The following is a 24,311-nucleotide window of genomic DNA, read 5'->3' on the forward strand; positions in this document are numbered from 1 at the left end:
AATCTAGACGCTCTTTTGCGGAAATACTTTTAACAGAAAACCTTTTCCGTTAAAAGAATTTCCGCAAAATCATGCCAGTCTAGACGCAGCCTGTGCTTGTATATGTGAAAAATCATACAACAGGTCAGTGGCAGAGTGGTAAACAGAATCCCATTCTGTTGTCCCCCCCCAGGGACCACTTATTTTACCCAAGAACTAATATTCTACCCACAAAGATTTTTCAGCCTCTCAATACATTTTTTATTAGAATATTTATGCACAGGACATAGCGATCTAAACAAGGATCAGACCTTAGTGCTAAATCATTGCTTTGAAACAGTACAGCAATGGGTCCTGTGTTTCATTTGCCTTCATGAATTCAAATCTTCTTTCGCCCTGCTTCTCCTTCAATCAGACTTGCCTGTAACACAATGTATGATTGGGTTTAAAAAAAAAAAAACAGAAACATGAGTTTGTTTGGAATTTTAAGGCCAGGTGAAATACTATTCTGCATGCATTCTCTCAGGAAGAGGGCTTGGGCTGCAGAAATTTGAATGAAGTTGATCTCTGCCACCTGCCCGGGTAGCAGATATTCCAGTACACCACCACTTAACATTGATAACCATTCCTTCCCAATCCCACATCAAGTAGTTAGCCTATCGCTGAAAAGCAGCCATTCCTTGATTGCAACATAGCAACTGTTGAACAATGAATAGCAACTATGATTTAGGACACGGAATGAAGAAATGTAGTGTCTGGAAATATCAATATTTTAAGTGTCCCTATACAAATTGAGCCTTTGCCTAGAATACCAGAGCTAAACACTTACTCTCTGCTCTGGCATATCTCAGTATGGTCACACCTGCAGTACACCACTTCCTGCAGTACCCAGTCTGCATTTTGAGTACTGATTGATCTTGCCACGTCTATTGTTCTTGTAGCCTAGGATGCTAGTGATATAGTCTATCCCCCAATCTGCAAGAGGTAAGTGCTTTGTATGGCTCCTACCACCGTGGTATGCAGTAGGTGCCTATCTGCTGCCATTGGGCCAAATGGAGTTTAGGCCCCAAAATGGCTTGAAGTCTGTAGCATGGAGTTGAATCCTATTCTGAATCTCTCACTAACCCCTGGCCAAGCCTTTCATCTTATTGAGAACCCCTGACACACATTACACAAGACAGGCACACAGCATGCAACACCCAAGGCAAATATGGGACCTAGAGGATAAATTCTAGTATCAGCACCTCTATATGTATTCCCTCTGGGAAACCATTGGGCTGTGTCTGAACGGGCCGGTTTTTCCAGAAAATCAGCGGCTTTTCCGGAAAAACTTGCCAGCTGTCTACACTGGCCGCTTGAATTTCCGCAAAAGCACTGACTTCCTACTGTAAGAAATCAGTGCTTTTTGCGGAAGTACTACGCTGCTCCTGTTCAGGCAAAAGTCCCTTTTGCGCAAAACTTTTGTGCAAAAGGGCCAGTGTAGACAGCTGAGATTTGTTTTGCGCAAAAATGCCCCGATTGCGAAAATGGCGATTGGGGCTTTTTTGTGCAAAAGCGCGTCTAGATTGGCTGTGGACGCTTTTCTGCAAAAAGTGCTTTTGTGGAAAAGTGTCCATGCAAATCTAGACGCTCTTTTCCGAAAATACTTTTAACGGAAAACTTTTCCGTTCAAAGCATTTCCGGAAAATCATGCCAGTCTAGACGTAGACTTGAGGTTTGCCTCCCTGGACACATCCCTTCCCATTCATTTCTGTCTCTCTCTCGTTGTTGGTTGTGTAACATCTCTGTGACAACTAGAAGAATGGTTACATGGAAGAGGGAAAGGACAATGAATTTTCAGCATCGTTCTGCAGCTGGAAACGAGGGGGATCTGTGCAGGCTGCAGCAAGTGTCCCAGAGCGTATGACACATCAGTGGGTCTCAACCCATGCAGGGGCCTCAAACGAGTCTCAGGGGCTCCACCAAGAAGGCTCAGTGTCAGATGCACTGTGGCCCAGGGCTGAAACCCAGAGTCTGAGGCCTGCTACCAGGGGCTAAAGCCAAAGACTCTGTGATGTGGAATCCCAGGCACCTGCACTGCTTGCTAGCCCCTAGCACTGGAGCTGGCTTTTATAAGCAGAAAACCAGCTGAAATGTGGACTTTTGGCAGGGCCTCAAAGACAAAGGTAGAGAACCCCTGAGATCTACTATAGGAGAAGCGGACACATAAGAGTTAATACCCAAGGCATAAATTCTTAAGCCTCTGCATTAAACTCCTTTCATCATGCCATATGTAAGATTGCAAATATATTTAAGTAATTTTAGATCAGCAAACCTGAAAATCCAATTAGCGAGCCTTCAGCTGTGAGAGAGGAAGAAAACAACTGCCTCCTAAATGGGTAAGAAGCATTCATATGATTCACTGCCTCCTCTTTCCATTTCCCCAATAAAGGTTTCCACGGGCACAGGATCCTGGTGCAGATACTTTTAAAGCATTATTCTTCATTATGGCTATGTCTAGACTGGCACGATTTTCCACAAATGCTTTTAACAGAAAAGGTTTCTGTTAAAAGCATTTTCGGAAAAGAGCGTCTAGATTGGTAGGGCGCTTTTCCGCAAAAGCACTTTTTGCGGAAAAGCATCCGTGGCCAATCTAGACGCACTTTTCCGCAAAAAAGCCCCGATCGCCATTTTTGCAATCGGGACTTTTTTGCAGAAAACAAATCTCTGCTGTCTACACTGGCCCTTTTGCGCAAAAGTTTTTCGGAAAAAGACTTTTACCCAAATGGGAGCAGCATAGTATTTCCGCAAAAACACTGACAATCTTACATGAGATTGTCAGTGCTTTTGCGAAAATTCAAGCGGCCAGTGCAGACAGCTGGCAAGTTTTTCCGGAAAAGCAGGCGCTTTTCCGGAAAAAGTGGCCAGTCTAGACACAGCCATTATGTGTCTGGGAGTAGAGCCTTCTAAGCCCAGGAACTTTTTTTGCTAGGTGCTCTACAAAATCCCTGCCCCAAAGAGTTTAAAATTAAGTACCTGTAGCTCCCCTCTGAAGTCAAAGCACACTTGTGTACACATTTGCAGTGTCAGAATTTGGCCCATACGTTCTGCGAACCTCTGAGTGCCGCAACTTTCCAGGTAGCCTAGGTTTGCTTTTGTTCAGTCAGGTACATCTACACAGCACGCTTATTTTGAAATAGCACGTCTACACTACAGGGAAGCCTCAAAATTAGTCCGAGGCAGGCTCCCTTAATGTGGACACGCTACCTCGATTTAGAGCCCCAGCAGGCACTGGGAAGTCATTACTTTCAATGGCCCTGGGGAGCAGCTATTTTGAAATAGCAGCCATGGAGTGTCCACACTACCGCTATTCCAAAATAGCTATTTCAAAAGAGGCGTTATTCCTCGCGGAATGAGGTTTACAGATTTCGAAATAAGCCGCCTGGTATTTCATAATTTTGAAATAATGGAATGGCTGTGTAGACACTCGCATTGTTATTGCGGAATAACGCTGCTGTGTAGACGCACCCTCAGTTGCTTGAGGGTAATAGTTAATAGTGTGTAAACGTGGAAGCTGAGATTTTCAAACAGGGCTAGTGGTTTTGATTAGCGCCCTGCAAATCTGCAGATGTCCGATTCCTTAACTCTGTCAGCTGATCTGGGGCTTAACGAGCTGCAAATGCTGCACAGAATTGGGATGAAAGTAACATTTAGCAGACATTGATTTTGAAAGCCCCATTTGGTGCAGTGGCCTCGCTAAGTACAGACACCCCCCCACCCCCCCCCCACAAAAAAAAAGTGGTCCTTTGAGTTTCCATAGCAACAAAGCTTTTACTTACCAGAGCTCCCTTCAGACCACCGAGCATGGAGCGCTGCTGTGGGCCGGTGCATTCAAAATGCTGCAGTTCCCCCATTTTCTCCATTTCACTAGCGATCTGAATTGGAAAAGGATACAAATGTCATGGAAAGAGACTCTTCCGCTAGCCTAGAGGATCACACTCCTATGCTAGCATGGACATGCTTTTCTACTCCCTCAGCCTCCCTCCTACTGCAGAGAACCAGTGTGATGCGGCTTATCTGATGAATCCGACTCAGGGATGGAGTTGGTGGACAGAGGTTTTTAGCTCTGGTTACTGGTTCGAATCCAGGTGAGTGGCCATCAGTTACCAGAGAGTTCCTTGAGCTACCCGAGCTGGAGTTGAGAGAGTGTTGCCATAACAAGAGAGCTGACTGGAACCTTAGCTGACAATATTGCAGAGAGGTTATGGACTGGCTGAAACTAGACATTCAATTTCCCTCTCATTCCTAGAGGTTTTCTCTGAGTCAAACATGAGCTCCTCAGATTTTAAACTAAAACACGCCTTGGAGCTCACGGGAAACGGCCGCAGCCCAGACAGTATCTCCTCTTCCGTTAGCGATGAGTCTCCGCCAAGTTGACCTCTTTCACTAAAACAAAATTAGCCTTTCCAAAACAATTTTTTAAATGCATGAATGACCCACGTCAAGGGATGTCTGCACTGCAATTAACTACCCACAGCTGGTCTGTGTGAGCTGGCTTCGGCTGCAGTGCTGCAAAACTGCAATGTGCTCAGCTAGGCTTGGGTAGCTACCATTTCATAGACCCATGGTCTAAGCCGGCTGATGGGAATCCATGGGGGATTACTTGCGATGTAGCCTTTAGATTCTAAGGCTGCTATTCTGCTTGCAACCCCCACAGGACTAGAGAGGGTTTGCGGAGTAATGCACAATGAATAAAGTATTTTAGAATCAATAACCTACCTCTTGGAATGATTCTACCAGGTTTTCAGCATCCCTCTTTCCTCCGGGCTGAAGGCCGTAAGACCAGTGTTGAGCCAAGCAAATCTCCACAGACAGGACAAACAAGAGAAGACTTACAAAGAACTTTTGGGTCTTCTCCATTCTACTGGAAAGCAAAATGCAAAAAAGTACAAGGAGTGAACCAGGATGGTGAGTACTCTATAAAAAACCAATGGTGCCTCTACTTACGAGAATTCATTGGTCTCATATTCCGCCCTCCTCCTAAGATTATTCAATAATCAGTTTATCATATTGTGGGCCGGGGGCCTCAATTCTGTTACTACAAAAATCACTGTTAGTATTTCTGGAATGCATCATAAATTTTGACCCAACACAGCTGCCATTATGACACATGCAATTCAAGCTCATATTTAAAAAGTCTGGATGTGTTCAACTCCAGACTTTAGGTTTAGTCCAATATAAAGAGGACTTTCTGCACAATTTGAACACCTCCCCAAGGTTTCAGTTTTGGTGCAAGTCCATCTCACCATGCAACTGATCCAGTCAGCTTCTCTTACAATACCTCAGTGCTTGAGAAATGCTCTGCAGTCTTTCCCAGTCAAGGAACTAGAGAAACTTGAGTGTGCAAAATGTGTAATGCTCAAAGACATTACCTGCTCGATGAGGGAAGCTGCTGAATGAATAATTCCAACTCTGCTTCTTTGGAAAATATTGTGCATGTTGTGCCCGTCATTGTACTTTTTATATATCCATCCTCTACCTGACGCTTTCCCAGCAGGTGACAATTTAATTCTCTCCGCAATTTTGTTCTTAAATTTGCTAGAGTGTACCTGAAGCGAAGCACATAATCAGAGCACGCTGGTGTAGCTATTCAATTCAGCGGATTGTCACTAAGAAGCATAACAGTAACTCTTTATTTTAAGGAGCCATAACTTAGAGGTTCCCTAGGGAAAAGCCTCATTTTCTTTTCAATGGCTCATAATTACTGTAGGTAGCAAGTACATCCTGAGTAAGTTTGGAGCTGCTGAGATGCAAACAGTGCTGTGTGCAACAGTTAAAATGTGCAAGGGAATCATTAAGCATCTCTGTGCATCCGACCTCAAGGGCCAAGGTCAGCTTCCATTTAGGCACCAGTAAGCATTACATTTGCAAAAGTGCTCAGTACATTGAGTGTCCATTGCATGCTGACAGGCTTTGAAAACGTGGCCCTTCTGAAAATGTGGCCAATATCTTTAAGTGCCTGGATATTCTTGGTTCTATAAAATTCAAAGTACAATTTAGAAGATTCCGTAGCCAATTGTATGACTTAAGTTGTCTGATGGGCCATCTTTTTGTTTTGTGTCTGTACAGTACTTAACACCATGCAGTACTAGTTGGGGCTTCTATGTACTACTGCAATAAAGCAGTGTTAATGCCTTTAAGCAATGACCCTTACTTTATGGCGTTAAAAGGCATTGCAGACTATAAATATGCCAATTGACATTTACAGTGAGGAGATGAATGCAAACCTAGCTGCAAAAATCTGAATTTGTATCCCATGCACTCCATTTTGCATGTAGGTAGTAAAATATTCCCTCCATCTTGTTCAGTAGGCTATTCACAGTTGTCGAATACCCTTTCAGATTAATGGATTACAAATAATTTGATAAAGATTAAACTATTCTGAGGATTTAGTTACTTTAGGAAAGAGCAATTTTCTTTCCTAATGTAACATCTCAGCAGGAAAGATTTAACACACTACGCCTGCTGCTATAATTAATCAAGCTTTTAAAATGTTTTAGTGCTTGGAGAAAGTTACAGAATAGAACAGAACTCACAGTTTCTTTGCCTATTTCTTATATTTCCTGAGCCCCCCGCCAATTATGATGGCTAAAAGGAACTGAGTGGTCTTGAAAGTCTGCTCAGCATTTTTCAAAATCTGGTCAAAATCTGAATGCTTTTCGTGCACAAAACTTAATCTGCCTTTCACTGACAAGTAAGGTTTTTTCCAGTTTATATTTTCCTTGATTCATTTAAATAAGAGTCATGTATGTTCTGGCAAAGCATTTTAAATGTCTTGTATTTTCACAATCTCACTCAATTAAAAAACTAGCCTCCTTTTAAACATTTTATTCTATTTATTGATGCAGCCGGTTTACATTAGGCTAGGACCTGTATTTTCAGAACACGCCATTTGTGGCTATTCCTGCAGCCTTGTCGTAGCAAGAGAGGTACCTTAAACTTATTTGTAAGTGAACAATGCCTTATGCTGTTATTATTCAAGAGAATATCAGTGAAATAGTTTAAATATAATTTACATACATTGGATTATGAAAATAGATTTCTCCCATACATTTGACTGCCTGCTACAAAAATTATAAACAAAAATAATTCATTTAACTAGCCATACAATCCATTCTTCCTTCAATGCATGTACTTTACTCTCCTCTGAAGGAAAGTGGTACATTAAGAAATGTCCCTCTGATATTTATAAATACAACATTTTGACATGAAGATACAACTGCATTTCACCTAAGGACAGTGATGTCCAGTAAGCCCAAAGGCCTAAGAGCCTGATGAATCCCAATTCTGCTCCAAAAGGTCATGTGACATAGGAGTTAAATACAACTGGAAAATAATGTAGACTCTTACAGCTGCCCCCCCTTTCTTCACCAAGCAATTTTTCAGACCTGACCTTTCCTAGGAAAATAAATAGTTTTGCTGTAACCTTTAAGACCAAATCACCTTCCTTTGTGCACAAGATCTGCACTTCTGCAGCTAAAAAGGCAAAGCACAGATGTTCTTGTGCCAATTTAGAATACTGTTACCCACTGGCAAGCTTTGCAAGTTTAACATCATGCCACATGTGTTTTTATCTACTAGTAATATTTGTGTTTCCTTCAACTTTAACGATGATTTTGACTTTGGGGTATTAGAGTTGGTAAGTGAGGTAAGTATTTGTGATGCACCCAGTTTTTATTTGGTATAAAAGGTTTGTGCTTGTTTGTGTACAAGAACAATTATGGAGATATATGAGAGGTTCTCAGCTGGTATTACAGCGGAAACAGCTTACTGAGTGAACATCATTGCTAGGCAGAGATCTCACAAGGCTTTCTGTGCTGCAGAAACTCCATGCCTCCCTGTGCACTCACAGGTAAAGAGCAGTAATGGAAAGGGGTTTTGCACTAGGTAAGTGGCTCCCATAGCTGCTCTGAATAAGCCCAACATGGAGCACTGGCCAAGGTCCATGCTATCTAGGCTTTCTTGAATTAAGCCTACAAGATGCTTACATAGCATGTGTGCAGAGGGCAACGGCTGTCATTCCATACACAGTAGTAGTAACTGGAATGGGACAGTCTGGTTACGTCTAGACTGGCATGATTTTCCGGAAATGCTTTTAACGGAAAAGTTTTCCATTAAAATCATTTTCGGAAAAGAGCGTCTAGATTGGCACTTTTTGTGGAAAAGCGTCCGTGGTCAATCTAGACGCGCTTTTCCACAAAAAAGCCCCAATCGCCATTTTCGCGATCGGGGCTTTTTTGCGGAAAACAAATCTCTGCTGTCTACACTGGCCCTTTTGCGCAAAAGTTTTTCGGAAAAGGACTTTTGCCTGAACGGGAGCAGCATAGTATTTCCGCAAAAGCACTGACAATCTTGGATGAGATCGTCAGTGCTTTTGCGAAAATTCAAGCGGCCAGTGTAAACAGCTGGCAAGTTTTTCCGGAAAAGTGGGTGCTTTTCCGGAAAAAGTGGCCAGGCTAGACACAGCCCCTCTGTTTACCTTTCTGGAGGAGTCAACTCTATCTTTCTTTTCCTGATCCACACTTAATTTCCTGTTTAAAAACAAACCAACCAAAAAAAAAAAACAACCACCTCCCCAAACACATGCACTTATGCTTGGTGCTGAAAGGGACACATATAAGCTAGAGAGAATTTCACTTATCAGCACTTTCCACTAATGTTGAAACAGCTAAATAAGTAGTTTGTGTCTTGGAACATGCTTATTTAAAGTTATAATTATAACAATGCTCTGCTGTGCATTTTTTTAGTGAAGATATAGAGGCAAGGATGCTTACAATGTATATTTCAGAAGTTGGCCGAGCCTCTGCATACTTGCATTCAAGCTACTACAGGGTAATATTACCTGTGATAATTTAGTGAAATGGTGTTTTGTTTTCCCCAAAAAAAGAAAGTACCTGAAAAGATATATTGGGAACCCAGTCCCAAACACATTTATCCTTTAATACACTGTGCATAAATAAAAAAACCTGTAGATATGCTAATACTAATTGTAAACCTGACCATTTCTGCTACTGTATATGTTTAACATTTCATATATTTATATTGCAGCTATAAATGTAATAAATATAATTGCATATATTGTGCTTTTTAAATTAAAATCCTAAAAATGCATTCCAAATGAGGTGATGCTAAAACAATCCTATTTGAAAACCAAACATTCCTGGTTCTAAAACCAGCCCACTTCCCCAACGACATTCATAAAAAAGTGATCAGAGGTGTTTCCTTAGGCACTATGGATATAAATTGTCTAATAAATGGTATATCTAGATTATAAAAGGAGTGGGTGGAGAAAGACAGTCATAATAAGTGTTTTCATTTCTTCCTCTTCAGCATGTATTATTCCAGTCAACTGTCCCAGACCCTATCTGACACTCTGAGACATGTGTAAAGGTGTCAGCATCTCTTCAAAGATAGCTCCTTTTACGTTAGAGCCTCTCAAGTTAGCTTCCTGTAGATCACAGCCTGATAAGTCACAATTCTAAGGGATATAAAAGAAAAGCCTTTCAGATTAAGCATACACGGACATCATCCTATGAGAGTCTAAGCTAATAAAGTGATAGATAAAGTTCAGTTTTGTAATTGTATCCTTTGGTATATATGGTTGTGACAATTTTCGTCCTCTATTTGATCTGAGGAAGTGGGTCTGGCCCACGAAAGCTCATCACCTAATAAACCATCTTGTTAGTCTTTAAAGTGCTACATAGTCCTGTTTTTTGTTTAAGCTAATAGAGTCTTCCCCCCTTCTGCAGAATGGTAGTTAGAGCAAAGTAGAGACAGTTGGACAGTGGACACCCTACAATTCCTGGTAAACTCTTTCAGATTTAGATTTTGGTTGCTTACCAAAAACAACTTCGGTCAATTTTAGTTTTAGTGAAGGAATTGGCTAAGATATGGATGAGATATGGATGATTTGGGGCAATAAGAGGACAAATCTAAAAGAAAACCGACAGCTGCTAAACTTAAAAATCAGTGCTTCTTCATTGCTCCCAGTTTAAAGTATCCTTGTGTTCTATTTAATAGATAATCCATCTGAAAGGAATTAACCTTGCTAAAACCTTCTATAAATGCTGATGTTTAGCTAAACTGAAAATATAATTATTAGACAAGTTACTGGGTATGAAACAAAAACATTACTCACTTCTAAGTCAGTTCCTGCCAGAGTTGCTCCTCTGAGGTTACAGTTTTTTAGCTTTGCATTTTTCAAAGTTGCAACTCTTAGATTAATTCCTGTCATCTGACTTCCTTCCATGTCAACACCTTTCAGGTTAGCACCTAACAAAACACAAACAATAGGTCAACCAAAAACAAAGACCCATACTCAAGGGTGAAATTTACACAGCCAACCCCCTGCACAAAGCTAGGTAATCACAGGGCTTTGTGGACTTGTCCAAGTTCAAAACAAGTCACGGAAGAAAAAAAATTAGATTTCAGGAGCTCCTGCCTTCCAGTGACATGCTCTCAATCTTCCATACAAAGCCCCCTCACAGATACTGATTCCACAAATTAAGGATGAACCTCTGTCATGTACTACTTAACAAAAGTCACAGGACTCTTTGCACTTTTAGTCTGTAGGACTCCCAAAAATATGTGGATACCAAAGAGAGAGACTATTTTTGTTACCTTCCAGGTTAGCTTTAAGGCCTGAGGGATCCTCAAAATTACATCCTTTCAGTGATGCCCCTTCTGCATTGGAACAGAGCATCTTTACACCTTGGAGGTTTGCACACTGGCAAAGAAAGAGGTACATGCCATCAGTGATGTTCTACATACAGCTCAGAGAACTCTGAGACCCAAAGGTAAGAACAATAGTTCAGATCATATAGTCTTAGAGTATGGCTACTCTACAGAACTCACAGCAGTGCACCTGCACCAGTGTACACTCTGCGGTGTAACTGCTGTCAGCCAATAGGAGAGAGGTCTCCCATCGATTTGATTTAATTCACCCCCAACGGGCAGCAGTAGCAACTCTTCCACTGGTTTAACAGTATCCACACCAGTGCTTAGGTTTGTGTAACTTATTCACACCCAAGTGACATAAGTTATACCAATATTAGTGGCAGCATGAACATAGTTTTAAAATACAAGCCCTGAGCAGATATAAAATTTGTATCTGCATGCGTATCTGTAAAAACGTCAGTGTGGGTATCTGAGACTCATCTGCAGATGCACATACTTGCGATTGGCCACAAATTTGCAGGGTTCTGGATACAAAACATGTATCTGCATCCATATCCGCAAAAATGAGCTATGGATAACTGTGGATATGAAGCAGACATCCATGGATTTGCAGGGTTCTAAAATAAGGCACTGAAACCCATTAAAGCAAGGATATGCTGCCATCTAAGGAGAAGAGTGAAATCTTACAATACTGGTCCCCCACCAACCTCCTAGGATGGCGAGTAGCACAATAGCACAAAGCAGCTCTACAAGAGACCCAATGCAAGCTTAAGACCTAAAGCTTTACTTATTTACTGTAGACCAATACCTCTATAGAAATGTATTTGGGGATGGAAGGAGACCAAAACTTTTGGAAGGACTATAACCTTTTCAGGCACTAAAAACCTAGCAAAATAGGCCAGGGCAAGTCTTTGGGTAATCAAATTTTTAAAATAAGGGTTGTGAAGTGACATGTACATTCAAGTACTTGCAGAGGTTTTAAAAATAAATGTGGCTGTTTTATATTTGTTCCAATTATTGCTCTTCTATGTAATACACAAGAGCTCAGACTTTTAAAGACACAATTCTCACATCAAGCACTGATCCAGAGAGGTCAGCCCGTTCAAGATTTGCACAGCAAAGGTTGGCATGGGCAAGGTTGCAGCCGCTTAAGTTAGCCATCTTGAAGTTGATGTAGCGAAGATCTAACCGAGAGAGATCTGCACCACTGAAATTTAGACCCTTAAAAAAAAAATACAGAAATTGAAAATGAGGCTTAGTCCAGATGTTTAAGTACAAAACTGAGTCAGAAGCTTCAGAGTTCTAATCTCATCTCTAACACCTTTCCCTTGGAGGCTGCTGACAATCTTTCTGACTCAATTCTCCCATTTCTAAGATGAAAATATTTAGATCAGAGAGATATTGGAGCATTGGACTGTGTAAGAAGCTTTACAAATAAAATAATGTATTTTTAGTTATAAAACACTAAATCTCTACACATTAACTATTATTCCAATCTGTTTAAAAGACTTGATAATTCTATTTCATCCCCATACGTGCTAAGATAAACAATGAAGGTAAGTGTCTAATGTTTAATTATACTTAAATCCAGATCTGAACAAATTTGTTGTAAATACCTAAGGAATTTACAACATTATACAAGGCTATCTAGTGTCCTTTGCCCTATAAATTAAAGAAAAATATACATAAGAATGCCACCTGCTCCGTAGGAAACCTAATGAAATGTAAATACAAAACCTCATACATTCTCCTCAGTAATGTTAGTTCATTAAGTAGGAAATGGATTAATTCAATCAATGGCTGCTACATGAAACCTTCAACCGAAAATAATACAATAAAAAGCAAAACAAAAGGGTCTTTCTTCTCTCTGCATGTTTAGTTCTGGATTAGCTATGTCAGTGGTCCCCAACGCGGAGCCCACGGGCGCCCTAGTGCCCGTGGGCGCCATGGCGCCCGCCGGGGCATTTATGTGCGCCTGCCAAAACATCTGGGCTGGTGCCAGCCCCAGGGGTGTGGCACATGTGTGGTGCCAGCCCCAGGCGCACGGCGCATGGGCGGCCCCACCCCCAGGCGCCCAGCAGCCACGAAACGTTAGGGACCACTGAGCTATATCATTGAATCAAGACCTCCTGTCTAACATTTAAAAGGAAATAGAGGGCGAAAAAAAATCCTCCACAGACACGGCTTGGTCTCCATATCACTAATTGTCACTTGAGATAGAAGACATTTTGCTACTGGACTCTCTAGTACTATAGTTTATATTATACCTGACAGCGCAGTTCCGACTTAGTTGGGGTTGCCAGCAGAAATCGGACAAATTCCTTCCGGGATATAGGAGAATGATCCTCTGCTGGCTGAGAATTCTGCAAGGAAGTTGCATCAAAAGTTTAATCCTAACATTTATAGAAGTGAGAGATAAAATTGCTTCTAAAAAAGTCAAATACAACAAAATTTACCTTTATAGCTACTTCCAGATGTTCAATCAATGAATCAATGCCAAAAAATCTGGCTTCCTCCAAGACACCTAGCAGAAGAGAAAGTTACTTGGCTATTTAGAAAACACAATGCCAAGCTCCCTCCTTTGCTGGGATACAAGGATCTTTAAAACTTCCCTGTGCAGATCTGTTCCTAGGAATTGCAAGGGTATAAATTCAATTCTCTCTCCCTAATTCATCATTTAACTCTCAGGAAGACAAAAACCACATGTTGTTGAATTTAAACATAATCCCCTAGCTATATAAAATAAAACTATCAACATATACGTTACATTACATATGAGAAGGGAGGAGAAAAGGAGAAGACCTTATTCATAGATAAAGGAAAAATAATCGACCTTAGTAATAGTGTGTTTCCAACACAGTGTTTCTTTTACATAAGGGACAAAGAAGAACTAGTGTGCATGTGGGTTAAAGAATCAAATCCAGAATTATTGTATTCGATTGGGGCATGCCAAGAATCCCGACAAGCCTCAAGATGAATAGATATGAAGATTCATTAAATTGTAAATCACAGAATTAAACTTATAACAAATACTCCAAAGTTTTAAAAATCATCTACAAACCCGCAGGTAAACATACACAACTCTTACTGTTACCAGTGGATGTACCTAGAGGCACAGTTTATCTTTTGGCAATGAACGTACTGTAGGGATAATACACACCTCGCAAATTAACGCCATCGTTTACAATGAGCTGTCCATGACGCAAATAGTTTAGAATTGGTTCGAAGTATTCTGGACTGCGATCGATTAGGAATGCTCCCCTGTGATCCTGCTTATTTCCCCAGACATCTGTTTCCAAATACACAAAGAAAAAAATAAATTTGATACAATGATAACTGTTATGGTTGTAATCAAAATATAAAAAGAAAGTATCCTCACACTACAAAAATTAACAGATTGTGATGATTTACTTGAAGGGACACACAGAAAAAAAAGAGGGAGCAACTGTAAACAGAAAACAATATATATGAGTGCACAAGATACAGTAGTTGAATCAACATAAATCAGAGCAGAACTGGACTGTTTGGCTATGTCTACACTGGCCCCTTTTCCGAAAGGGGCATGCTAATTTGACTTCAAAGTAGGAATAAGAGATCTCCGGAAAAGGGCTTTTTTCCGGAGGATCGGGGCCAGTGTAGACACTCTTTTCCGGCTTTTCTAAAAGCCGGAAAAAAGCGGCGGACATTTTTATTTAAATGCCGCGGGGGATATTTAAATCCCCCGCGGATTTCCCTATTACGACCTGTCAAATTAGCATGCCCCTTTCGGAAAAGGGGCCAGTGTAGATGTAGCCTTTTAGTTTTACTGGAGCACAGACTGGATCTTTGTCTCTTGATAGGAGGCATCTTGCAGAGGGCTTTTGTCTTGTCAACATGGGAGCATCGATCCGGATCGGCAGAAGGCCAGCTCAACCCCTCACACATCTAACTCACCTGACCAGTGTAGTTAGCGGGAGCAACTATTGGTAACAACAAGATGGAGTGTGCGTGCGTGTGTATGTGTGTGTGTGAGTGCATGAATGTTATATATCATATGCATATGATAAAGTACTGATTGATCTATGTATGTTCAATAAATGTGGCGTGTTGCCTTATCCCCCTGAAAAAGATCCCGGGTGCTTCTTTTAAGCACAACATCTTGAACTGTCAAAGTGAGGTGCAACTAAAAGTATAAGTATTACCAGGGCTTGACAATTAGGGCAATCTACTCGCTAGTGGCAAGTAGATTTTAGCCTGGCACAGCGCCGCAGAGCGGTTTGTGCATGCCCAGCACGGTCAGCGCATGCGCAGTGTGCCAAACCGCATGGCTGGCGAGCGGGGCTTGCTGCCGCTTGTCAAGCCCTGAGTATTACCAATTATAATTAACATTTTCAAGATATCGTACAAACTTTTAGCACAACTGGTGAAAAGCAGAGTATTCCAAGTTCTGTGTTTGTACTCTAACAAACTCATAAGGAGCATGTGACTTTTTTAAAATGAAAATTGACGGCATTTCTATTGTTTAAGGAATAAGTCGATTTAAGCATACCAACCTTTACCTTTAAACATACGGGCCAGCATACTGTCAGGCTCTTTATTAACTAAAGTACTCCTGAAAAATAAAGAAAACTCAATTTATATTTAGTTTCCCCTAGCTCAAAAGGTACATTGCAACATATCAATAATTTCTTATACCTACAGTTATGAAAGTGATGATAGTAAGAGGTGCATCTCTAAATTACAATGCTGTACCAGACCTATTTTACATAAGAATCAGAAAATTATTCTGATGAGACATCTTAAAAGACGAGAGCTTATTTGATTGACTAAAGTGTAGTAGAGAAAATTCCAAGTAGTACAATTTTCTGGCAGGTTTTTAATACTAAAAACTGTTTTAAATCAGTAATAGCAAACACTAAGAAACCGCAGAGAAAGATTTTCCCCTAAAGTGATTTTTTTCCCAATGTTCTTTTATTTGCCCTCTGAAGACTCATCAAGTGAACATACAATCAGATAATGCAATTAACAGTATCAACTCATGGAAATCTATAGCCCTTTGAAAACAAAACGTAAATAGTTATTTTCCCACCGTGTAGTTGTAAAGTAACGGCCTCCAACATTTAGTGTTAACCAATCCGTGTGCGACCCTGTTAGTTCTTCGTGAAGTTTTACATCGGTCTGAGGATCTACATTGACGAAATGTACAAAGTGATCTTTAGTCAAGTGTATTTCTGAATTATCCCACATTATGAAACACCTCTTCAGAACACCATTTTCACACTAGTGAAAAGAATTTCATATATATTTTACATTTACTTCAAATCTGTTTCTTCAAGCATCAAAACTAGAGATGTTTGTGTCTAGTTGACCAACTGATAAGCAGGAGCTTATTGATTAGCACTATTGGCTGGTCGCTTCCCCCCAGATACTGCTCTGCATTGTAAAGCCCACAGAAGTCAACGTGCAAAGGTGCTAGCACGGCCCCCGCTCTGCAGGTCTCTCCTCATTCAGCAGACCTCACACACACAGCTGCCACTCTGCATTGTACAGCCCAGGGAAGACAGCAGTTGAAGGCGCTAGCATGGCTCCTGCTCCATGGTCTCTTTTCATTAATCAGACCTCAGACACACACCCCAACTGTGTGTGGCGAGGAGGGGGGGGGAGTTGTGGTCTGCTGAATGAAAAGAGACCCACGGAGCAGGGGCTGTGCTAGTGCCTTTAAGTGCCGGCTTCTCTGGGCTTTACAATGAAGAGCCGTAGTTGGGGACGTTTTGCTGAGGAAGTAGGTCTGGCCCACGAAAGCTCTTCACCTAATAAACTATCTTGTTAGTCTTTAAAGTGCTGCATAGTCCTCTCTTTTGTTTCAGCAAGATCAGACTAACACGGCTACATCTCTATTGCTGTGAATCGGCACCAGCTAGAATGAGCACCACAACTGCCTACCCGTGTCCACTAATCAAATAGTTGACAGAAAAGTCTATTGACTATTTGATTAGGGAAGTATTTGCATTTTAACATCCCTAGACAAAACTTTAGTCAAAACCCCCCAAACTTACCAATGAATGGTTCCCCTTCACAAACAAACAAAACATCATCATCCCTGGAGAAAAAAGAAAGTATACTTTTTTATAAAAAGTCATTAGTCCATGGATACCTCTCTTTAAATTTGATGCTTAAATCAGAACTGTCATTCATTCTTAAATTTGACACTTTACCTATGGGCCTCAACAAAGATGCTAATTATCTCAACCATTACAGAGATAGCTTCCCCAATTATCACCCCTAGCATCATTACCTCACAGACACTAACCTTCCCTTCTCACCACGCCCCCCCCATTCTAAAATCTGATTTGTCAATTTTATATGTGCTCACTTTTTTTTTTTTTTAATTGTATCACTTTGGTATATATGGTCATACCAATTTTCTTCCACAAATTGATCTGAGGAAGTGGGTCTGGCCCACGAAAGCTCATCACCTAATAAACCAGTCTTTAAAGTGCTGCATAGTCCTGTCTTTTTTCTCTCTCTCAACCAATTGAGGTAATGGAAATTGATTATCATTTACTTAAGAGTCAAGTTTGATCTCCCATTTTTTATGAACGTAACACTTAATGTCAATGGAGATTTCCCCAAATTTCACCAGTATAAACCAGGCAAGAATCAAGCCTTCTATTACTTAGCAAGTTTAGTTCAGTTCATTAGTTGCATCTCCTGTGAAATGTATAGTATGCACATTTCTGTTTAACAATTATAGGTGTTAAATATCATTACATTCAACTTATACAAGCAGTTTAATTTTGTCTCTCAAAATTAAGAAAAAAACCCCCCAAGTTGGCTATGATATCAAAGCATTTGTTTTGACAAATAAATGCCTAAGATGACCTGCAGACAGGAGAACGCTAAAGGGGAAAAGTGCTAGTTTTCTCTTGCTTCAAACAGGGTCAGGATAGAATCCACACAGAATCATGCAGCATTCTATAACTGATAACCAGTGATGCTTTCCTCTCAAACTATGGGTCAGGACCCCAAATTGGGTTGGCTTAGAGTTGCTGTGTCTGGAGCTAAAGCCAAAGTCCAACCACTTCAAACACCTATGTTACAGGCCCTCTGCCTAGGTTCAAGTCCCACCTCCTCCACTGCTCACCCTGGGAGCAGCGAGGCGGCCCCAGGAATGGAACTGGCTCCCATATTAGGGTGGTGAGGTGAGACAGTTTGGGATGGGGAGGCTTTGGCCCTCCCACGTGGAGCAATGGGGCTCAGGCTTCAATTCCCCCTTCTGGGGTCATGTAGTAATTTTTGTGGTCAGAAGGGGGTACCTGTGCAATGAAGCCTGAGAACCCCTGTTCTAAAGTATCAGATATTGATCATTGTTAGAGGCAGGTTATTAACCGAAGAACCAACAGGACAGTCAAATGGCTTCTCTAGCATTTTCCTCATTTCCTATAACAGCCTATCAGTATCTATATCAATTAAGCTAGCTTTTATTTGGACAAACATTACCTAATCAAAGAAATATCATCAATGAGTCCACCCTTCCCATTGTACACGCTGGTTGCTTTTATTCCAAGCTTATTACTAGCCACAGACAGCAAATCTGATAATGTTCCATAAACAGCCACCACCTATAAAGAGAAGACAGGTTATTTAGTACTGCAGATACCATGTGGATAATTTTTCTGGACACGTAATCTGCTTTTTTAAAGAGAAAAACACCTTTCTTATCCACACCTAATATGAAGGGGGAAAAATAAGCCCCCATGCCACAATCTAATGGTCCTCTCTTTAAAACTGCTTCAGCTCATTAGTTTCTTTTGGCTGCATCTTTATAATAACTAAGAAATAACAACTTACGCATTAAACTTAAAAAAAATTACTGATTGTACAGCAGGTAAAATAATCCTACTCTAGTTAGGAGGACTTAAGCCTCTTATTTTAAATCCTGCTAATTCTCTGTGTACTGGCTCATGAAATTGCAAAATTTCTTTAACACACAACACACACAGCAAGTCCCCAAGAATAAATAGCTAAGAGGAGGGGGGAAAAAAAGTCTCCAAGGCACCAAAGTGTTTACGATTGGGAACATAAGAAGCGTCATGCCAGATGAGGTCAGTGATACATCAAGTCCATTCTGAAAGTAGCCAATACCAGATGTTCAACAGGAAAGTTCAACAAACTTTGCAGTGAGCAATTTTGAACAACCTACACCTGAACATTCCCTAACCCCCAACTGTTAATGTTTGGCTCCTGGCCTGACTTGAGAATCTAACTTAATTGTAAATGTTTTCATTGTCCATATAAACACGCAAGCTTTTTTGAATCTTAAGCTCTTGATCTCAACATACCATACGGCAGCAAGTTCTATAGGTGAACAGGTAAAATGTTACTAAGCCGTCAAAAATAGCACAGTTCTTAAGCACAATAGTACTAGAATGTTCTATCATTCAACAAATTTATATGTTTTGTACCATAACAGGAACCAGTTTGACATGCATCACAAAATGGAATTTTTTTAAATCACTGAGTATTGCCAAATATCAGCTTGTGATTCCAAAGACAGTAGATTGAACTGAACTAGGGATGTGAAAGGTTAGCCACAATAGGTGATGCTTACTGGTTCTGGTTAACAGATGGGACCTTACCCGCCACAAGCAGGCACGCTCCAACCTGGCTGCTATTCCAGCGGTGACAGCCCTCTTCCCCCACCCCTGTGCGGGCTGGGAGCCAGCATCCCCTGCCTGCAGCATGGGGGCAGCTCCTGCCCAGCTGTGGCGGACAGCCTCTCCCCACTTCCCCATCTAATCAGTTAACAGATCAAACTTAGGCTATGTCTACACTCATGGCTTCTTACACGAGTAATATGCAAATGAGGCTAAGCATGGAATATCGCCGAGCCTCATTTACATTCCTAATGAGCCACCATTTTTTTCAGAAGAGGCTCTTGCGCAAGGAGTGTCTACATTGCCCCTTCTTGCGCAAGAAAAACCCTCTTGCGCAATGCCGTTCTTCCTGAAAAGTAATAGGTGTAACGGCATCACGCAAGAGGGTTTTTCTTGCGCAAGAAAGGGCAGTGTAGACGCAAGAAGAGGCAATGGTCCCAGGACTCACCCTTGGGGGACACCACTAATTACCCCTCTCCATTCTGAAAATTCACCATTTATTCCTACCCTTTGTTTTCTGTCTTTTAACCAGTTCTCAATCCAAGAAAGGACCTTCCCTCTTATCCCATGGCCATGTAATTTACACAAAAGCCTTTGGTGAGGGACCTTGTCAAAGGCTTTCTGAAAATCTAAGTATACTATATCTACTGGATCCCCCTTGTCCGAATGTTTGTTAACCCCTTCAAAGAACTCTAGTAGATTAGTAAGACATGATTTCCCTTTACAGAAACCATGTTGACTTTTGTCCAATAAATTATGTTCTTCTACATGCCTCTCAATTTTATTATTTACTATTGTTTTGACTTATTTGTCCGGTACTGAAGTTAGACTTACCGGTCTGTAATTGCCAGGATCACCTCTAGAGCCCTTTTTAAATATTGGTGTCACATTGGCTACCTTCCAGTCATTAGGTACGGAAGCCGATTTAAAGGATAGGTTACAAACCACAGATAATAGTTCAACAATTTCCCATTTGAGTTCTTTTAGAACCCTTGGATGAATGCCATCCGGTCTCAGAAATGTGTTAACATTAAGTTTTTCTAGGATGTGGAAAGTAGCGGCCCATACAGGCCAGGTCTTTGTTTAAACCTATATTCAAGGTGTCAAACTTGTAAATGAAACCCATGTTTTGTAGTTTCTCTCTCTAGGGGACTTTTGAAATTGCTTTGAAATAGTACAGACATTTATGGATCCATTAGTGAGTGCCCGGGGATGTGGAAATGTTCCCCAACAGGTTTGTGTGTGTTACCATTTCTAATATCTGCTCTGTGTCCATTAATCCTTTGTCATAGACACTGTCTAGTATGGCCAATATACATGGCAGAGAGACAATGCTGGCACTTGATGGCATAGATCCCATTGATGGATGTACAGTTGTATGAGCCTCTGAAGTGGTGGCTGATGTGGTTATGTCCTGTGATGATGCCGCTTGTATAGATGTGTGGACAGAGTTGGCACCAGAGTTGATCACAGAGGTGGGTTCCTGGGTGAATATGATGGTGAACTATGTGGTTACGGGAAAGAATTGTCTGTAGGTGAGGATTGGCATGCCCCCAAGGCCTGTGAGAGTGAGGGGTCATTTTTCAGGATAGGTTGCAGATTGATAATAATGCACTGTAGGAGTTTAAGTTGGAGGCTTTAGGTAATGACCAGTTGTGTTCTATTGCTTTTTTTGTTGGGCCTATCTTGCAGAAGCTGATGCCTGGGTACTTGTCTGGCTCGGTCAATCCGTTTTTTCCACTTCTCCAGGTTAGTATTTAAGTTTTAAGTGACAGACCCTTCCCCCATGCTTTACAAAGTGGACTCTTGGACATGCATATACATAACTCAAAGGTGGTTTGAGCGAATTATTTCATGTAACCTATTGATCTTCATGTCATGATCTGCTGGTTCTGTTTATCTTACTCTGTTGTATGTGTCATTTGTGTGTACAAAATTCGACACAAGGAGTGGGGAATACTTGGTGAGTTTCAAATGTGTGAATGGGAGACATGGAGGGCGTTACCTGCAAATTCTAGATGAGCCACTGTTAAACAATCTTTTATCCTTAAGTCTGAGCAGTGGCTGGTAGGGAGTGGCCTCAACTCCTTAACAAAAGGAATAGGAAAGCAGAGGCCTGGATCTTTTGGCTGAGCTGCACCTGAAGGAAGGAGCCTGAGACCCCAGGCTGGGGAAGAGAACCCTGGTTTAGAGTGGCAGCTGGAAAAGAGATTTTAGGGTGAGTTTAAGTTTGCACTGAGGTTTCAGTGGAGAATTAGCCAAGCGGTTTTGTTTCTTTTGATTATTTGTAACCTACTTTGCTCTACCTACTTTCTCTTATTACTACTTAAATCCTACTGCTTCAACTTAATAAAACCATGTTTATCTTCTATCAAACCCAGTGTAAGCGATTGTTACCTGGGGAGGCAACCAGTGTGCACATTCCCCCTTTCATTGCTAAAGGGGGCTTACCTAATTCTTTGGGGTTTGATCCCATCTGGGGAGTGCTCTCTCAGGAGGCTGGGTTCTAAACTGCACTCTCCTAGGACCTGGAGTGGTTCAGTGTCTGTACTGCTTCTTCGTGGGGGCAGGGATCTCAGCTCAGGGCCTTGGCTGGGGGAGACCAACGGAACTGGCCCAGCCAGACCAGACAGTGAGGAGCCCCAGAGAGAAGGAAGGACAGTGGCAGTGGCGGTGTCAGCACCCTGGGAGGCAACCCCAAGGGGTCATCTGTGACCGCACCCCGTCACACAACTGACTGAGAAATGTGTGTTGAATGGAAGCTAGAGGCATGCAGGTAATTATAACAGTCGGTAGGTTTCCGCTATAAGGTGATGAAAATGTGACTGTCCTGTAATGATGGGTTTCCCAGGTCTGTGGATCTTGGGTAGCAGATATAAAGCTTCTGGTTGGTGTTTGTGAGTGTGTTTGTGTAAATCTGGTCCTGAGTTGTATCAGGAAGTTTCATGAGCAGGTGGTTTAGTTCTTTTTGGTGTTTAGTGGAATCATAGGAGAGAAGCCTGTAGAAGCTGGTGCTGGTGAGTTGTCTGGTAGCCTCCTGTTCATAATCTGTTCTGTGCATGCTGACTACAGAATTCTCTCAAGTTGGCACACTTACAGCAGGACTATCAGATTATACTGACTCCTCAAACCCTATGCCACCAACACTCTCAGCTACCAGGGGCAGCAGAGCAGGTAGCTGAGGGGTGGCATGCGGGAGCCAGTCCACGAGAGAAGCTTCTGATAGAAAGGCAGTAGCATGTGTTGGCAATGGCCCCTGTTTGTGGGGAGTCCAAGCTCCCAGCAGACAGAGGCTGCTACGCATTAAAAAAAAAGTTACATATTTTTTAAAAACCCACATTTTGTAATGTTTAAAAAAAAAATCCTGTATTTTTCTACAGCCCGTACTTACATTACACCAGAGAACGGTGTGAGTTGCAGCAGCAAGATTTACAATATCTACCCACTACCCCAGCCAAATTAACACAACCTGCAAGAACAACCACAACCTCCTCTCCCCCCAAGGATTTACACTGTGATTCACAGGCAATAATTCCCATCCACAAACCTGCGACACCCACAAAGATACACAGACAGAGACCTTAGCATTCACCTATCAACAGGGCACCAGGGGCATTCTTTCCCCATGCCCCCCAAGTCCTGCTCCTCCTGAGAGCTACACTGCCTTCCCTCCATGTCCTCACCCAAAGTACCCTTCAATCCCCATTCCCTACCTAAGCCCCTCCCCCATCTGAACTCCCCCTCAAAACCTACCCCTCAAACTCCGCCCCAACTAAGCCCCTCCCCCACCTTAACTCCCCCTCAACACCTACCACTCAAACCCCGCCCCTAACTAGGCTCCTCCCCCTCAACTCCTCCCCCTCAAACCCCGCCCCTAACTAAGCCCCTCCCCCGCCTTAACTCCCCCTCAACACCTACCCCTCAAACCCCGCCCCTAACTAAGCCCCTCCCCCTTAACCCTCCCTCAACACCTACCCCTCAAACCCCGCCCCTAACTAGGCTCCTCCCCCTCAACACCTCCCCCTCAAACCCCGCCCCTAACTAGGCTCCTCCCCCTCAACACCTACCCCTCAAACCCCGCCCCTAACTAGGCTCCTCCCCCTCAACTCCTCCCCCTCAAACCCCGCCCCTAACTAGGCCCCTCCCCCTCAACTCCCCCTCCCCCCCCTCAAACCCTGCCCCTAACTAAGCCCCCCTCCCCCGCCCCTAACTCTCCCCTCAACACCTACCCCTCAAACCCCGTCCCTAAGCCCCCCCCTCCCCCGCCCCTTAACTCCTCCCCCTCAACACCTACCCCTCAAACCCCGCCCCTAACTAGGCTCCTCCCCCTCAACACCTCCCCTCAAACCCCGCCCCTAACTAGGCTCCTCCCCCTCAACACCTACCCCTCAAACCCCGCCCCTAACTAGGCTCCTCCCCCTCAACACCTACCCCTCAGACCCCGCCCCTAACTAGGCTCCTCCCCCACCTTAACCCCCCTCGCATTCCCTCCCGCTTCCAACGTCTCCTCTCCCTCGCGCACCCCCCCTATTAGTTCCCCTCCCCCACCTCTTCTCAGGGTCCCCATGCCCCCCCCCAAAACGTCCTCCCGCACCATGCAAGTTCCGGAGTCCCCCCCGCCCTCTTCTCCTCAGAGCCCCTTGCCCCCTCACCTTCCCATTCTTGGGGGTGCCATTGACGAACAGGGTGACCCGCCTCATGCTCCTACGATGCTTCTAAACCCGGAAACCAGCAGCGGTGACTGACAAGGCCGGGACCCAACCAGAGCCGCACTTCCCCCTCCTCTTGCCCAATAGAATGCAGAGGTGGGAGGGACGTTCATTGGTGCAGGTGTGTGGAGGTTAGGCAGGGAGAATTGACAGGGGGCGGTCTGCCTCGGGGGGGGCGGGGTCTCGGTTGTAGCCAATCAGAACTCTTACAGTCAGGCAGCTTGAAAAGAGTAGGGCGTCACCCTTCACGGCCAAATGGCATGAGGCGTAT

The 24,311-nt window shown here is 42.7% G+C and overlaps 2 protein-coding genes across 3 annotated transcripts; both read right to left on the reverse strand.

Annotated features, from left to right (window-relative positions):
• Positions 1 to 159: 159 nt before the first annotated feature.
• GNRH1 (gonadotropin releasing hormone 1) lies at positions 160 to 10,290 on the reverse strand. Of its 2 annotated transcripts, none has more exons than XM_089773734.1 (5): positions 10,157 to 10,290; positions 5,391 to 5,567; positions 4,738 to 4,879; positions 3,798 to 3,893; positions 160 to 400 (listed from the first exon to the last, which is right to left on the reverse strand). In XM_089773734.1, exons 2-5 carry the CDS (start codon positions 5,468 to 5,470, stop codon positions 359 to 361), a joined length of 360 nt encoding a protein of 119 aa, XP_089629860.1. In that variant the 5' UTR covers positions 5,471 to 5,567; positions 10,157 to 10,290; the 3' UTR covers positions 160 to 358. The 2 variants fall into 2 exon arrangements, with proteins under 2 accessions (XP_089629860.1, XP_089629859.1); XM_089773733.1 differs by having other exon boundaries at positions 4,738 to 4,882.
• Positions 5,577 to 24,195, reverse strand: KCTD9 (potassium channel tetramerization domain containing 9). The gene is made up of 12 exons (XM_006114191.5): positions 23,984 to 24,195; positions 18,175 to 18,296; positions 16,731 to 16,774; positions 15,764 to 15,860; positions 15,228 to 15,286; positions 13,856 to 13,984; positions 13,152 to 13,219; positions 12,963 to 13,058; positions 11,767 to 11,916; positions 10,639 to 10,744; positions 10,157 to 10,290; positions 5,577 to 9,496 (listed from the first exon to the last, which is right to left on the reverse strand). The coding sequence occupies exons 1-12, from the start codon at positions 24,029 to 24,031 to the stop codon at positions 9,380 to 9,382; spliced, it is 1,170 nt and encodes a 389-aa protein (XP_006114253.1). The 5' UTR covers positions 24,032 to 24,195; the 3' UTR covers positions 5,577 to 9,379.
• Positions 24,196 to 24,311: the final 116 nt, after the last annotated feature.

The sequence above is a fragment of the Pelodiscus sinensis genome, chromosome 28 (assembly GCF_052426305.1).
Source record: "Pelodiscus sinensis isolate ZL-2025 chromosome 28, ASM5242630v1, whole genome shotgun sequence".
NCBI classification, from domain to species: Eukaryota; Metazoa; Chordata; order Testudines; family Trionychidae; genus Pelodiscus; species Pelodiscus sinensis.

What these genes read in the sequence shown, in the direction of transcription:
- GNRH1 (XM_089773733.1), bottom strand. Translation starts at nt 5,470, where the DNA reads ATGACGGGCACAACATGCACAATATTTTCCAAAGAAGCAGAGTTGGAA. An exon ending in TGGTAGAATCATTCCAAGAG is followed by an intron (nt 3,894 to 4,737) that starts GTAGGTTATTGA and finishes TTTCCAATTCAG; the next exon opens with ATCGCTAGTGAAATGGAGAA. An exon ending in GTGGTCTGAAGGGAGCTCTG is followed by an intron (nt 401 to 3,797) that starts GTAAGTAAAAGC and finishes ATTGTGTTACAG; the next exon opens with GCAAGTCTGATTGAAGGAGA.
- KCTD9 (XM_006114191.5), bottom strand. Translation starts at nt 24,031, where the DNA reads ATGAGGCGGGTCACCCTGTTCGTCAATGGCACCCCCAAGAATGGGAAG. An exon ending in TGAAGGGGAACCATTCATTG is followed by an intron (nt 15,861 to 16,730) that starts GTAAGTTTGGGG and finishes TCGTCAATGTAG; the next exon opens with ATCCTCAGACCGATGTAAAA. An exon ending in CCGTATGTTTAAAGGTAAAG is followed by an intron (nt 13,985 to 15,227) that starts GTTGGTATGCTT and finishes ATTTGGAAACAG; the next exon opens with ATGTCTGGGGAAATAAGCAG.